This window comes from Diadema antillarum, unplaced genomic scaffold, assembly GCF_040938485.1.
Source record: "Diadema antillarum isolate AM-2024a unplaced genomic scaffold, OU_Dant_1.0 seq00000798_RagTag, whole genome shotgun sequence".
NCBI lineage: Eukaryota > Metazoa > Echinodermata > Echinoidea > Diadematoida > Diadematidae > Diadema > Diadema antillarum.
This window is the reverse complement of record NW_027271682.1, coordinates 2,870,450-2,886,939: the sequence shown is the minus strand read 5'-3', so window position 1 is coordinate 2,886,939 and position 16,490 is coordinate 2,870,450. Positions and strand designations below refer to the sequence as shown.

Sequence of the window (16,490 nt, the reverse complement as noted above, 5' to 3'; positions counted from 1 at the left end):
GATACATGATTTTCTTTAGACCCTATAATTGTTCTACGCATACCAATAACATCATCACTGTACGTCTCTGTAACATTAGTCTTCTCATCCAGCATCCAGCAGTGACTGCTACCGCTACTACCCGGTACTACTAGCTAGTGCAAGTGCAGAAACTTCAAAAATTCATAACTTTTAAACGGATTGTCCGATTTTACCCATCCTTTTACTGCCAATTTACTCGATCAACATTTATATAAAAGTGGACTTTGTCCTTTAAATACCAAAACACATGCCAAATGTGTGTGTGAGAGTGTGTGTGTGTGTGTGTGTGTGTGTGTGTAATTTACAAGATTTTCTAGCCCGACCAGACGCCGTATTTCTGTGCAGCAACACCAAAAAGGGCAGGGCTGTGTGTGTATGTAGGGCCTACCTGCTTGTTTCAGTTCGTGAACGTGGTGAAACGTCTACTCTAGATGACATATCGTTGATCTTGGTAGCGATGGTGCGTGTCACTGATGAAAAAGATCTCTAACACTAGATAAAAGGCTGGATATTACTTAAGATCCTTGTACACCGCTGAATCAGTTCAAGCAAGGAGGTGAGCTAGCCTCTTAGACACAGACAACGTCCTACATGTACTTCACTTGCTTGCCTGTCGACACGCATGCGATCGATGCCAGCCAGCCAGTTCTCTCATGCAGCTCCGCACAGTGGACGTGCGTACATGCAGTATTGGTATTCTGTATGTTTGAATGGCCCGCAAATTCGGAGGGGGGCGGTGGGGGGGGGGGGGGGGGGGATGATGCTCACTTAGATCATCTTACGTACGGAGTGCCATTAGGATAAGTAAGGATTTTTTTTTTTTCGATACAATACAATACAAGTATCAGTAGGATCCTACAAAATAATTTCACTTATAATGCTTCACTTACTTTAAATACTTTCAGGGGCGGATCCAGGAATTCTGTAAAGGGGGGGGGGCGCGACTAATATTTCTGGTGCCACTTCCGGGTTTCATTTCATTTTTTCTTTTTATTTCCTTTGTTTTTAACGAAAAATAAAGGGGGGGCGTGCGCCGGTTGCACCCCCCCCCCCCTCTGGATCCGCCACTGACTTAAGTTTATTAGGCTACTTTTCCGGAACTATGGTGTAGGGTATATAGGGCCTGTTCATTGATCAGGGTTGTGTTATCCTCTTCTGCTCCCAATCCTTTCAATAGTAAAACCTGCGTAATGATCTCATTCAAATAAAATACCGGTACCGGGTATACGCATGTATAAATGTATCTTCAATTATTCAATTCAATTCAATTCAATTCAAACTTTTTTTTTTCGTTTTTTTTTTTCAACAGAATATACAAAGTGAAATCTTAAAGTGATACAGAGGTTTTAGTGTCTATTTCTCTCTGAATGCAGAGTGTAATTATACGACTTGTACTTGTAGTCCTACAGCTGCATGATATTCATCACACTGATCAAGTATCACTATACAATCAGGATCATGAGGAGGGAAAAGATATAAAGGTTACAGCTCGTTATTCTGGAGGTTCGTTATTCTGGAGGCTCTTCAGTCTGAAGATTCGTTATTCCGAAGGTTCATTTTTCCGAATTTCATTTTCGAATGAACAAATCTTCGAAATAACGTGCCTTCGGAATAACACCACAAATGTTCAGATTAACAAACCCTTTTTCATTTTCAGATTAACGAACCTCTAGGAATTTGCGTGTTTCGGATTAACAAATCTTCGGAATAACGAACCTTTGGAATAACGAACAGCACCCGATATAGCCTAAAGGCCGGATCATAAGAAAAGGGACAAAGTGAAAAATAAAACTGACACAAAAAAACATGAGTTATAAATGTGAATTTGTCAACGTACCAGGTACTCAGTTATCACTCATGGGCCCTAGTTTGTTTTGTCCTTTTACATCTTGTTTTCATCATCCAGCCGAAAACAAACACAAGCATAACAAACTTGTAAGCACTCGACAACTATGATAAAAGGAGTTAACTTTTTATCCTTATGGCGATCCATAACAATATTTTCTTTGGTAAGCACTATTTGGGCACCCGTCCCGCTTCATCATGAATATTCATCAGGCAGTAAGATACTGTACTAGTAAATGGCAGAACGCTGGATACGTGCAAAACGTATGGCCGGGAAATGTAAAAATCTCGAAAAATTGCATCAACGGGGAATGTTAAAACGTCTCGCCGGGAGATGGAAAAATGTTCAGCTTTGCCGAGAAATGTAAAAACGCTGCCGGGAAATGAAAAAAATATGAATTTCAACGGTATTACGGATACATGTAGATGATGAATATTCATGATGAAGCGGGACGGGTGCCAAGATAGTGCTTACCATTTTTCTTTCAGCTGAGTTACGTTTGCTAGACAACTCGACCTCAAAATAATCTGACCCTTGACAGCACGACCCGAATCCTAAGACACCTCGACCGGATTTGTTCCGGGTCGGTGTGCTCACCCAATTTATATTTTTTGAAATATTTTTCTTGAAGGAAGCACATTTTCGCTTTATTGAGTTTTAACTTAGATGATTGATATAAGAAAAATAGCAAAATTGAAAGGAAAATATAAAGAAAATCAAGCATATTTTCAATTTCCTACCATACTGAAAGAGTATTATTTCCGGCTCTTTCAGAAAGCACTTGACATGATACGTCAGTTCAAGTCCATGGAATGTGACTTTTCATTTAAAATGAAATGTCCTGAAATTCTCCTTATATTTTCTTTATATTATTGTCCATAATGACGTCATGAAATGTATCCAGTAATGACGGCAGGAAAAATTTTGAATTCATAACTCTTGAATGGATCGTCCAATTTTCCTCGAACTTTCACTGATGTGTTCTACTATGATTGCTGCTTTCACTCAATCCACATTTATATAATTATATTTTGGTCTTCGGCTTTAAACCTTTGAATTCGTATCGGCCGGTGTAGACCTAAATAATTTACATGGTGCCTGGGCATAGAGTGCATCTGAAATATACAACGGTCTTCATATTTCTCTCTTTATTATTTTTTTTTTTGAGGGGGGGGGGCTACATCTTGGATTAGTCACTTCACCGAGTTGCTAATTTTGTGAGCGCAGCTGCTCTCGCCATAATTAGTCGAATACTTTTCTGTTGGAATGGCGATAGAGAGTCTTTTCCATAACTGTAATGCGCGCGCGCCTACATGTATTCTTTCAGAACACCTACGGTTGTAGCTCCGGCACCGTTATTGCTTGCATGAATTATATGCAAACCCATCTGTGCTATAGTGCATGGATGAACTCTGTGCCAACGGACTTCGAAGTCAGATTTATTTCCTCTTTTTTCTATATATCCATGCAGGAATACTAGTATACTGTACTCAAGTTAATTTGTGATCAGTTTGGTCTAAAAGAGGCTTTTGTGAAGGTTAACACGAAACAGATGGAAGCTGAGGTACGTCAACCATAGTTGACGGAAAAAAAGGTCTTCAGCGTAAAAACATAACCTTACCGCGCTAACACTTCAAGATCTCTATCTATTTCTTTTTATTGCCATGCACTTTTACGTGCTTCCGGGTTAAAAAAAGTGGGGGGGGGGCCCAAAGTCATGACACCTTATGTATTCCTTTGTATGGTGAACAAAAAGTGGGGGGCCCCGAGCCCCTATGCCCCCCCCCCCCCCCCCCCCCCCGCCGGCCACTGATGTGTGTTATGTGCTATTGCTCTTGTGTTGTGCGGTTTGTTGAGAACTTGGGCATGAAAATTGCTGTTCATTTTTCTGTCCATTTTTTGTCTTCCATGCTTTCTCCAAGTTAGATTTTAAAAAGTTGAGTGATGTGCACTGATTGATGCGTCAGTTTACAAGTTCCAAAGAAGAGTTTTACAAAAGTACTTAATTTGGTGGCTTATGGGCCCCCGAGATGGCCCCCGGGATCTTATATCACTCCCCCGTAGGGATCTGCCAGGGAATATACTACATTGCCATTGTGCGCGGGAAGACTGAACAATCTCTCTAGGGGTCATGAGTTTTGATTTTCCATTTTTTATACTTTTTTTACACCTTGAATATGCTCCCCCAAGCATCCCCCGGCACCCGTAGATATAGGTTATGCGGCCCCTACCTGCTGTTCGAAAATCTATCGGTGGTTTTAGAAGAAGAAGTACTATACGGATGCATGCTGATGTATGGCCGGCGCCACGTTTCTAAAAAAAAAGGGGGGTTGGGGCCCAGTTCATATTTCTGGTGCTACTTCGCTACTTCCGGGTTTCCTCAGCTGACAAGCAAAAAAAAAATAAATAATAAAATAAATAATAGGCGAGTAAAACCCTTACCAGCACTTCTAAGCCCTACATCACTCACAGGAGACCTAATTTCAGGTTTCTAACGTTTTTTTTTTTTTTATGAGATGATGAGAAACCTGAAATATGAAAGAGCATGTAATTCCATGAGGAATTCAACGTTTATTTGATGAAAATTGGTTTTGAAATGGCCGAGATATCCAAAACAGAGCGATGATTCTAATAAAGTGTGGGACCCACCTTTTATTACGATTGTTTTGTTTTATACTTTGTTTTTGGATGTTTCAGTCATTCCAAACCCGATTTTCGTCAAATAAACTTTGAATTCCTCTTAAAATTGTATGCTCTGTACTATTTCATAAGTGTTTTCTTGGTATCTCGCAAAAAGTTAAATGCCCAATTCTCATCTCCACCAATACTGTACCATCCCTTTAACCACTTTTTCTGGTGCCACTCCCAGGGTATAAAAAAAAAAAAAAGTGGGACCCAAGTGGTTAGACCCTATGTATTCCTGTATAATACCTCACTTGAGTCTTTGGCTCAGGTGAGATGAAAAGGAACTAAAAAGTAACCTAATGTAAATTTAATTATGTATGAAAAAAAAAATGTTACAAATTATCATTGGGTCGAATCGACCCTGATAGGCCCTGAACGACATAAGAGTGTCCACCTGTCCCGGATTTGGGTCGTGTTATCCCCGGTCGAGTTATTTTCAGGTCGAGTTGTCCAGGATCCAGGATTCAACGGGATTAGCCCATACGTCCATATTATACGTGTACCATTTAATGCTGGTGGAAGAATGACGCATCGTCCGAACAGACCAACGAAGGGCAAAGATTCAGAATAGATTTGTGAAAACTTGACTGGACAGGAGCAGGTAGGCCTGTTATTTACTAAAGTCCTAGTTTCTACACTCAAACGGCAATGAAAGACCGCAGTTCTGGTCTTGTATAATGGCGATATATACAGCATAACATAGAGAGCTAGAGTCCACTAGACTCTAGTTCCCCAGAGCTAGTGCAGTGGCTAGTGCCGTGGCTAGCTAGCTCCCCTCGCTTGTCTCTGACTGAGCTGAGCCTACCGAGTACCGAAACCTCCGGCCGACGGGCACTGTCACCGCGCGCGTTCGGGCCGGTGGCGGTGCGTTGGGTGATACGGTTATAAAGGTCCTGTTTACCTTTGGGAGCAGTGATTTAAAAATGCTGAAGATATCACATTTTATGCACATGTGTAGGTCAGTTGTGTCACAAAACATCCTACAATATATGTGTGGTTTTTTTGGTAATAAAACCTAAAATATAGGGAGATATTAGTATTTTTCTCAATAAACCATAACTGTAACAATTAACTGTTAGTGTTAGACGGTTTAATTTACATGTAAATATTTACACCAGTTTAGTCAGGGGCCTGTCTTATAAAGACTTGTGATAGAAATCAATCACAAGTTTGTGAGCTGCAATGCAAGTTGCGATTGATTTGGGGACTTGTGATTGATTTGAAGGCTTTATAAGACGGGGCCCTGGAAACATTTGAATTATAACTATTGTTCACGTTTTGTGTATTTAACAATACTTAACATCAATTATATGTATCCAAATTTTTACAGTGGTTGTTTCTATCCCTACTAACTCCCATTTTAGAAATATTAAAGTGGGAGTTATGTCCACTTCACAGTGTAAAATACTTACCGACTACGCCATCAGCCTGATGCGCCTGATTTCACGGGATCTTCCAGGGGGTTTGAGAAGTTTCGTCCGTGAAGTACCAGTCCAAGTCATCAAGCTATAAGTCAAGGTCATGGGGGTCAATTGTCACCTGACAGGGTCGACTGTGTCAGTCAGGTGACCCCCCAGGCCCAGTTCGGTTAATAGTTGCAGTCCGGGTCTGGTTAGGGTCGTTAAGTACAGGGAATAGGAGGGGAAGTTAAAACCAACAATCCCCCCAAACCAAATCCCTCTACAATATTTTGAAGCACTAATCCTGGGTTTTTTTATTTGATTACATATGCAAATAGTGAAACATTGAAGACTGCAGACCGTTGAACAGTTTCTGTTACCATTCATTATCCACTTTTGTCTGCTCTTGTACACTCTAATGGCTGTACATAACCCCGGCTAAATATCTCAGCAGACACAGTCACCTTCTGAAGTATGAAGTTCTTGCAGCAACCATTGATGCTTACAAATACTGTTTCTACCCCCGCACAATCAGGATCTGGAACCACTTATCTCTTCTTGCAGTCACAGCACCATCAACTGCTGCTTTCCAGGAGGCCACCCTACCTGTCGTCAGAGGGATGCAGCCTCCTGTGAGCTCCAGGCTACTCTAAACCCAGCCCTGGATTTTACTTGCACAGTCACCCCTTTTATTGTACATACAACTTTTTCACTGTCACCTAGTACCTACTCTTCTTACACCGTCACCTACTGTCGCACACCCTTCCCAGTTTAGCTTTATGGACAAGCTGCCATCGGGATTATATATCTTCAAGGTTCAAAACAGTGACCTGACTTATAACTTACTCACCCGTGCAGCCCTGACAGAAGAGTACAGTAATGTCTTGTGTTTCATTGCATGTTACTGGTACAAACTTTGAGTAGTAAAGTCATGTAATGTTGTGTGTATCTTCACTGGACTGATTTGGATTTCAGGCGCTGCAGGGTTTATCCTCATTATCACACTTAAAAGGAAGACATCTCAGGGAGAGAGAGAGAGATAGAGAGACATCATCATGATTGACGCCTCAGCCTACTTGATACGAGGGACCACCTTTTTGGCGGGGGAGGTCATTCAGTGCGCCATCACGTTCACCTGTCCAGAGGCGACTAGTACCGGGTGAGTGGATTAATTTTAACTTGTTGCTTGTCTCCAGAGCCAACAGTGCAGGATGCTTTACAAATTACCGTTTAAAAGGTTGCAGAGGAAGTGTCATATTAGAGCCCTCTGTCAGAGAGACTCTCTTGTGTTTCTTTGTATACAATCATACGAGTAAGAGCTTTGTTCTTTCACCTTCATATCTACAGCCATTGCTGGTCTACATCCATCTCATTAGATACTCTATATCTCAGTCCAAAGTCTGTCTTGTTTTCCCAAGGAAAAATCACAGTCTCATGGTGCAAGATCATTTCAACCATCACCAGCAACAACAACATCAACATCATAGATCATCATCAATAACTGTTGATTGGCCTAAAGTTGCTGTCAAAACATATTTCTTCATGTTAAATGATTGAGGGATATACACTGAACTAAGTTTGTTGGCAAACTATCCTCTTTCTACTGTCCTTTTTCTTCCTAGAGTGCATAGGGATGATACAATGTATGTGCTGTACAGAGTGTACATATGTATGTGATGTGCTCTTATAAAAATGGTTCATGATTGTTATTAAAGATGGTTATTACAATTAATATTGTGAGTCAAAGTAGTTGTGAGTACTATAGCAAGGATTATTAGCACCATTAGTATCCTATCATACCATTTCATGTAGGGGAAAGAAGTGTCTATCAGTTTATAGAAAGTTCCGTTATTTACAGATCTTGAGTGTAAGCAAATGTGAGATCAACCATGTCAGTTGACAGGATGGAGGATGCATGCTTTACTATGTGGTACATTTGTACTAGCAATTGTTTATATTACATTGTAGGATTGTACCTTGTAGTCTCAGACTCTTCAGTGATTAAAAATGTGGAAATACATGTGAACTGAAATATAATTTTGTTATTTTTAAACTTTTTCATGGTTCACAGAAACCTGTCCAAAGTTAATGAGTAGTAGTTGTACTTGTCTTTATTTCTAAAATACCGTGTATTGCTGCATGTATATTCTGCTGCTGTTGTTGATACATGAAAAGAATAGATCTTCTTAACATTTTAGGTTGTAGCATTATTTTCTCGCTTCAGTTGTCAGTATGACGAGGATTGAAAATGAACTTTTTATTGTGGTTGCTACTGATTCAGTAATAATGAAGAAATGTGTCTATCTCTCAATCAACAGGCAGCCAGAGGCACTGGCTTGGGCGAGTGCCCAGCTGCACTGTCAGTGTAACGTGAGTGAGTCAAGGGTTGTACTTCCTCCACAACCTCTGACGAGGCGGCCGTCAGAAGAATGGACCCAAATCCAGTCATCTAGCAACACTAGCTTTGCTGCAAGCAGAGGTACAGAAAACTGAGAATGTTTTTAAATACAAATAGGCCTTTGATCTGCCTATCATTCACAATTTGTGAAGTTTTGATTGACTCATAATGATATTATGTTAGAAGTGTCTTGCTGTTGATTCTAAGTGCGAGGGATATGGAGTGTTTCATCAAGAACAATGACTACCTACAGAGCTTTATATCCTGTGTAGGGACTTGCTCTCTTGCACAGAGGGACAAATACTTTGTTGATACTGTATGAATGGTTTAAGATAAGAATGGTATGTTGTAACATACAAGTGTATGAAGAGGCACTCATGTACAGTTACCATGAATTAATACAATATCTGAATACAATATATAATTCTGTAAAATTACAAATCACCAGGGCCCTGCTTTATGAAGAGTTAGAATTGATTATATTGTTAATTTCAACTGTAAGTCTATGACAGCCTGTGTTGTAAGGAAATTTAAAATTGATTTTATCTTTTGATAAAACGGGGCCCTGAGCTGCCAAACAGTGCTCTGTATACTGTATGTTTCTTATTGTTTTCCCTTTCTGTTGAAGCAACTGTATATGGTTCTGATTTTAAAATCAATATGTTCGTGCCACTTGGTTTTGATTTATCATGCTTGATATGTGCAATTCCCCCAGTGGTGAATTGCTAATGGTGAGCAAAATGTTCTGTTTTGTTTCATATTGTTTTGTCTTTTGCCTGCAGAGCAGAGGTTGGCAGCCCTGCATTAGGCATGGTATTTAAAATAAAATCTTCATTTTACAGTTGTGCAACAAACTTTTATTGTTATTATTGTTACAATTCACTTTACAGGAGAGAGAGGTGTGTGTATACTCTTAACTCAGCCCAAGATACTCTTCTGTGATCTCAGAATAAAGCCTGGCGAGTCGAAGACGTGTGAGTATTATTCTGTTGAACATACAAGTGTCATTCTTGTAATGCATTTCATCACAACGTGGACACTTGCATTTCTGGGTTTTCGTAATGTTGTTCTTTGTTTAATAGGTACGCACTCCTGTTTAAAGTAGGATGTTCATTAAACAGAGCATATTTATGTTACGAAACCCTTGTCTAAACTTCAAAATCAAAACCAAACCTCAAACTATGTGTAAAGACAATGGTCTTTTGTTGTCAGAAATTCATGTGTAGGAGGGGTCTAGGACAACAATTACCCCCTGGGCAATCACCCCAGACCTTTCCCCTGACCCTAACCCTAATCCTACATCCTGAACCTAAACCTAACCTTAAGCCAAACCCTACACCTAAGCTATGCTCTAACCTTATCACTAACCAGTATATAGCTGGTAGGTGATTGCCCGGGGGGGGAGTAATTGCTTTGATAATGGTGTATTAGGACATTTCTTGTTGACAATGCAGTTTGAGCCACCATTGACTCATTGTAAATGAAAAATGTTCGCTTCAGGTATTAAATACACCTGCTTGATGAAGAAAGCCAAATGTGTAAGGTTCATTTCTTGTATCTTGTAGACATTTTATTCACAGAGTACTTGACAAGCTTAGTTTGGCTGAATTGTTATAGTGGCAAAGTGTAGGCCTACTGTAGGCCTACTGTCAGTGTAGCTGGTGTGAGATTGTGTGTGTGTTTGTGTCTTGGATTTATATGCAATTGAAAAAAAATTATCTCTTCCAAAGTGGCTTTTCAGTCAAAAGGAAACTGTAATAAAAAGTTCGACCGTGTACATCATATTGTGTTTTCATGCTATGATTATACCACAAGTGATGACCACTGACTTATTAGGCCTTTGACCTTCTCCACAGTTATGTACACAGAAACCATCCCTCGTGATGCCCCACCCTCATATAGAGGTCAGGCGGTCAAGTATTCCTACAAAGTGACCATTGGCGTCCAGAGGATAGGCTCACCTATCAAGCTCATCAAGGTCCCTTTCCGTGTCATGGTTCTCTATGGTAAGTTGAGAGGAAGTTCAAAGGTCATTTATTAGCTACAGTCAACCTTGCTTAAAGGGGATGGCTAGTAACTGATCAGTGGGAATCAGTGGGAATGCTCATATTCAAGTAATGTGCAGTTTAATGTTTCCAGGTAAGCATCCCTGGTCAGTGACGGGGCATTAATCTGCACATTACTTGAATATGAGACCGTTCTGAAGCAAATAATTTTCACACAACAGTAGATATATAATGTACTCTTAAATAAATCCCACAAGGATTGGAACAATCATCCCTCAGCATTCCCACTGATTCCCACTGATCGGTTACTAGCCATCCCCTTTAAGTCAACCTGGCGTAAGTCGAATAATCTCCTAAATCAAAGGTCTTTTCAAGTTCTCTTCTTTTTGTATTCTGTTGATTTGAATTCCTCATAATTTCTCAAAGTCAAAGCTATCTCTTCAGTCCAAATAGACTGGACTTAGGCAAGATTGACTGTATTTTTGTAACTTGATTGTGTAATGCTGGAAAATTTAGTCAATGATCATAGAATTGGAGATCAGATACAAAAAAAAAAAAATCATAAATGTGTAAAGTCAGCTGTCAAGTTTACATGCAGTTTTCTTTTGAATAGCCTTTCTCCATCACTCACTCACCACCATTACACAGAGCTGTGTGTAAAATCTGGTGACTCCAAACATAGATGAAAGAAGGTTTAGAGGCATAATGAGTCGTGCAGCTTATACAGTGCACTCCCGTTACAACGAACACGGTTATAACGAAATTTCGTTATAACGAAGTAAATCTTCTGGTCCCAAAATTATCACCATTAAAGTCTATGGTACAAAATTCGCTTATAACGAACACGGTTATAGCGAAATTTCCGTTATAACGAAGTCTTTTCCGAGAACAACAGACAAAGAAAAACAAAAGAAATGTGCTCCGTTACAACAAAATGCGAATTGCTTTCGAAAATACGTAGCGGAACAAGCATTTATAGCGTCTCTGCATGGGTGAACGATTCACATCACTCCGTGTGTTTGCTCCTTGTGTCACGCACAGTTTCTGAGGGGAACTTGCGTTTATTATTGTAATACAGTTATCCCATCACATTTCACATAGCTTTCCAGTGTACACTATGATGAGTATTCAGCAAAAATAATATATATATACGTGGTTCCTTGTTTTCGTTGTATATTGTATTTGTTCGGTTATAACGAAATTTCGTTATAACGAAAGAAAACTGCCGGTCCCGAGCATTTCGTTATAACGGGAGTGCACTGTATTTTACTCTGGAGACCATGTTTGCCCACATCAGTTTTCACTAGGTGCTGGTCCACTCAACATCCTTCATGACCTGGTTCTGGCAGCTGGTAGATTTTGCTCCCCCTCCTTGTATTTGGCGATTGCAGCTTTCCTGCAATCGCCAAAATTTCTGCCATTTCAGGAGTTTATCAGTTTTGAATTGGCTCGACAACCATTATGAACAAAATGGGCTCGGCTTACTTTGCCGTGAGATCAATGTTTCTAAAGTCATCGTGGTTAGCAGAAGGGCATTGACAGTCATCAGTGAATCCAAACTATTACAATGTAACTACAGTTCTCTTTTACCATGTGTGTAGCTACAATCACATTCTCTCTGTCCATACTTACTTTGACATGACATCTATTTTAAAAGTGTTTTAACTGTTTGTCTGTTCCCCAGGGCTAGGTGAGGCAACATTAATGGACGGAGAGGACCAGATGGACTCAAGTAATCCATTCCTGGAGGGGGACAAACCACAAAACTCGCTCCTGGACAGGGCCGTGCAGATTCTCACCACCATCACATCAAGGAAGAATCCAAGTGAGTTTATTAGAGATTTATGGAACCATGCATGTATAACATATTAGTTAATCATTCATACCACAATGTTTAAAGCCATAATGATAGACATACTTATGTCATCGTTACAATTGTGAGTAATCAAAAAATGCAGTAGACACTCTTTTCAACCTAATGAATTTGAATAAGAGAGTGTTGTACCAACTTGGTCATTGGACGTATATCCAAAATGGTAAAAACTTCTAGAAACGTAAGAATATCAAAGTGATGTGGGTGCTATTTCACAGAGTAAATCTCACACAATTTAGGTTAGCACCTGTTTTCTGATGAAAAGTTCTGATGAAAGTACAGTTACGCAAAATCAATTGATGTTTTGAAAGAAAAGAATTCAAGAGCAAAACGTACTAATGAAATCCTTATCTCTTCCATTCAATGTTCTACCACAGATTCATACAACATCACCAATTCCCAGGGAGTGGTAGCCAAGTTCTGTCTGTTCAAGCCAGCCTTCAAGCTGGGCGAGGATATAGTAGGGACCATTGACTTCTCTGATGCATCTGCACCGTGCTTACAGGTATGTGTTTATAAGACTGTGGCCTTAAAACTAGGAATTATGTAAAAGATTCCTTGCAAATCAGAAGAAGTTTTCAGATTTGTTCCCCAATCACATGTGAAAGACACTGAATAGAATACAAGCAATATTCAAAGGAATAGACTTGTCTCAAGTTTGATGAAATATTCATACAACGCCATTGCTTCATTGGCACTTGTTCTGTGGTCACGCAGAATATGACTACCACAGCTTTCGTTGATAAATGGATATCGAGTGGGAGAAAAAGGTCTTTCCTGAACTTTAAATACTTTTAATGCTTATGAGTGGAGGGTGCTATGTAAAGTATTAAACAAATACATGTATAATGTTTGAGCTTACACCATTTGGGTTTTAGATGCATGTACACCATAGTGTTCTCTGAAGCAAGGTCAATATTCTGTAACTCATATGGGATAAACAAGATGTCACAAAATTAATTATGTCAGGAGGTAAGTAATTGTTTATAAGTGAAGGCAGCTCTGCTGAAGAAACCTATTCTTTTCCCATAGCATACACGTTAGTGTCCTTGCAGTAGTTTGCATGAGGGGCCTTTGTATTAAAAAATGTACCTAGTTTGCTGACATACATGTACCAGTAACTCTGTTAGTTGTGGAACATGGAATACTGCATAGCAGTCAATCAGATTTCATGCAAATTATGTTATGGTTCCCCTGTTACAGATCTATTTGCCTTCACCTCCCTCCCCCCCCCCATGACTTTTTGAAAAATTGTCATTATTAGTGCAAGCCATAGTTCCTGGGTGTAGCCAGCGAGGGAAGGATGTCTTTGCTACCACATTATCAACTCTTTGTCCTATGTTTTGAAGTTCTATAATGGCACTGCTTTTTTCTAAATCGCATCAAACTGAAGTCACATAACTAATTTGTATACTGAGTTTTAGTGATTCAAACTTAGAAGTAAGAAACTTGGATGGCTTTCAGGTTTTCTTGCCACCACATTTAAAATGATTTTGATTCTTGTCGTAATGTTTCTTGTCCTCAGTACTCTGTGGTGCTGCAGTGCGAGGAGCACATATCCGAGGAGTGTCGGAGAAGGCAGCAGCAGAGCGGCACATTGTCATCACACAGCCGCCACCAGGAGTTTTGCCTCCACCTCAGACATTCCCACATGCTCCTTCCCATTCCCCTTCATGTGACTCCGGCCTTCATCACAGACATTGGTAATGATCGTGATTGTGACAATGATAGTAATGATAGTGTTTATGATGATGATATCAAAAGACAGTGAAAGTGATGATGATGTTGATGATGGTGATGATGGTGATGATGTTGATGGTGATGGTGATGGTGATGGTGATGGTGATGGTGATGGTGATGGTGATGGTGATGGTGATGGTGATGGTGATGGTGATGGTGATAATGATGGTGATGGTGATGGTGATGGTGATGGTGATGGTGATGGTGATGGTGATGGTGATAATGATGGTGATGGTGATGGTGATGGTGATGGTGATGGTGATGGTGGTGGTGATAATGATGGTGGTGGTGATGGTGATGGTGATGGTAGTAGGGATGATGGTGATGATGATGGTGATGGTGATGATGATGATGATGGTGATGGCGATGGTGATGGTGGTGATGGTGATGGTGATGGTGATGGTGATGGTGATTGTGGTGATGATGGTGGTGATCATGATGAGGGTGATTATGATGATTAAGATGATGATGGTGATGATTATGACAGTGATAAAGATGATAATGTTAATGGTGATGATGGCGATGGTGATGATTATGATGTTGATGATGATGGTGATGATGATGATGATGTCTTAATTTACCAAGGATAGCCTCTTCATTATTGGAGCTATTTGGAGATAATATATTCAGGAATATCAGGGATACCAAGTAGAGATCACAATTTCTATGGGAAACCATTTCTGGTGCTAATGTAAGACATCCTCCGGTAAACTATAGTAAGGCTAGAAAATTGAACACAGTGAACAGATCAGAGTGGTGAAATTGAATGGACGTACATGTAGAGGGACAAGCAAAGATATGTGTTTATTTATTATACCCCCGCCAAACGAAGTTTGAAGGGGGTATATAGGAATCACCGGAGGTCGGGCGGTCGGGAGGTCGGGCGGTCGGGCGGTCGGGCGGTCGGTCCGTTGCAAATCTTGCGTCGTTGCGAACTACTTCCTCAGTTTTCAACCAATTCCCATAAAACTTGGCACAGATGTGTGCCTTGGGTTGTAGATGTGCAAGACATATTTTTTGACAGTACCCAAAAGTATGTTGCCATGGTAACGGCATATTATGGGCAAAAATGGGTACAAATCTTGCGTCGCGAACTCCTCCCACAGTTTTTGATCAATTTTTATGAAATTAGGTACAGATGTTCATATGAATATGTTAATGTGCAAGACACATATTTCCGCAGTGGCAAAAAGTGCGTTGCCATGGTAACGGCATGTTATTGGTAAAATATAGGGCAAAATGCTTCATGGCAAAACTGCTTCATCAGTGTTCTTCCAATTCTCATGGAATTCATATTGAATGTTTGTCTTAGGATATAGGTCAGCATGACACATTTCTTGACAGTGACAAAAAGTATGTTGCCATGGTAACAGCTCACATATTATGAGCCAAAATGATGGAAAATTTTGTGTTGCAAACTACTTCCTCAGTTTTTGCCCAATTTCCATGAAACTTGGTACAGATGTGTGCCTTTGGTTGTAGATGTGCAAGACGCATTTTTCGACAGTACCCGAAAGTACGTTGCCATGGTAACGGCATATTAATGGCAGAAGATCAGGAAAGATCTTGTGGATTTAACTACTTCCTCAGTTTTTTGACCAAAGCTTATGAAATGTTGTTTTGACCAAAGCTTATGAAATGTTGTTTGGCGGGGGTATAACCAGTCGCTGTAGCGACATTTCTAGTTAGAACTGTGATGTCAATTTTCTTGATTTGTGTTAACTGCAGTATTTTTTTTTATTTTGTACCATTAAATACAGTTTGTCTTAGATGGAGACTGCACTTTGAGTTCACCACTGCCAAGGAGCCCATACCAGAGCATGGCATCCCAACTGACCAATCAGAGTGCGCCCTGTGGCAGGGCCCAGAGAATCTCAACGTTGATACGCTGGTGTGGAATCTGCCAATCAAGATCCTCCCTACTAATCCACTCCATGCCACTAGCTTTGCCTCGTCAAAATCCTCAAATGTAGTGGTAGTTTGAGGTGAACATTTCTCAGTCCCCCTCCCGTCCCCTTTCATTGTTACAGGTCTGGATGCAAGCACTGAGCAGCATAATCGTCAGTTTGGCACATCATTACTGTGAGAATTATGATACCTGCAAATGGCACTTTTAATGCAACTGGTAACAAGAAAGTAACCTGGCAAGTCCATGAATGTTTGATAAAAACTATCATTGCACTTATGGGTGGATATTTCACAAGTGTGTCATCCAATTGGAGTGGGTCAAATTTTTTTGAAGGTAGATTATATGGGGGATATAGAAATGCAAGCATACTTTGAATGACAAACAGTATTGGGAGATTTTGTAACTGTTAGAGGATTTGAAGATGTAATATATATGCCATATATTTTTCTTATTATATTTTGCAAACTGGGACTTTTGTTGAATTTGTAATCGAGGACCACAGTGATGGAACAAGAAAAAAGTGTTATCACTTTTCAAGATATAAGTACATGTAACTGATTTCCCACCTTGGAGGTGATGTACAACAAGTTTGTGCAATGGGAGGCAAAATTT

At 40.0% G+C, this 16,490-nt stretch overlaps 1 protein-coding gene across 1 annotated transcript; it reads left to right on the top strand.

Moving 5' to 3' along the window:
- The first annotated feature begins 5,072 nt into the window (after nt 1–5,072).
- LOC139739427 (RAB6A-GEF complex partner protein 2-like) lies at nt 5,073–16,026 on the top strand. The gene is made up of 9 exons (XM_071650039.1): nt 5,073–5,153; nt 6,928–7,111; nt 8,271–8,431; nt 9,241–9,324; nt 10,207–10,356; nt 12,041–12,181; nt 12,607–12,734; nt 13,755–13,932; nt 15,730–16,026. Exons 2-9 carry the CDS (start codon nt 7,008–7,010, stop codon nt 15,951–15,953), a joined length of 1,170 nt encoding a protein of 389 aa, XP_071506140.1. The 5' UTR covers nt 5,073–5,153; nt 6,928–7,007; the 3' UTR covers nt 15,954–16,026.
- Nucleotides 16,027–16,490: the final 464 nt, after the last annotated feature.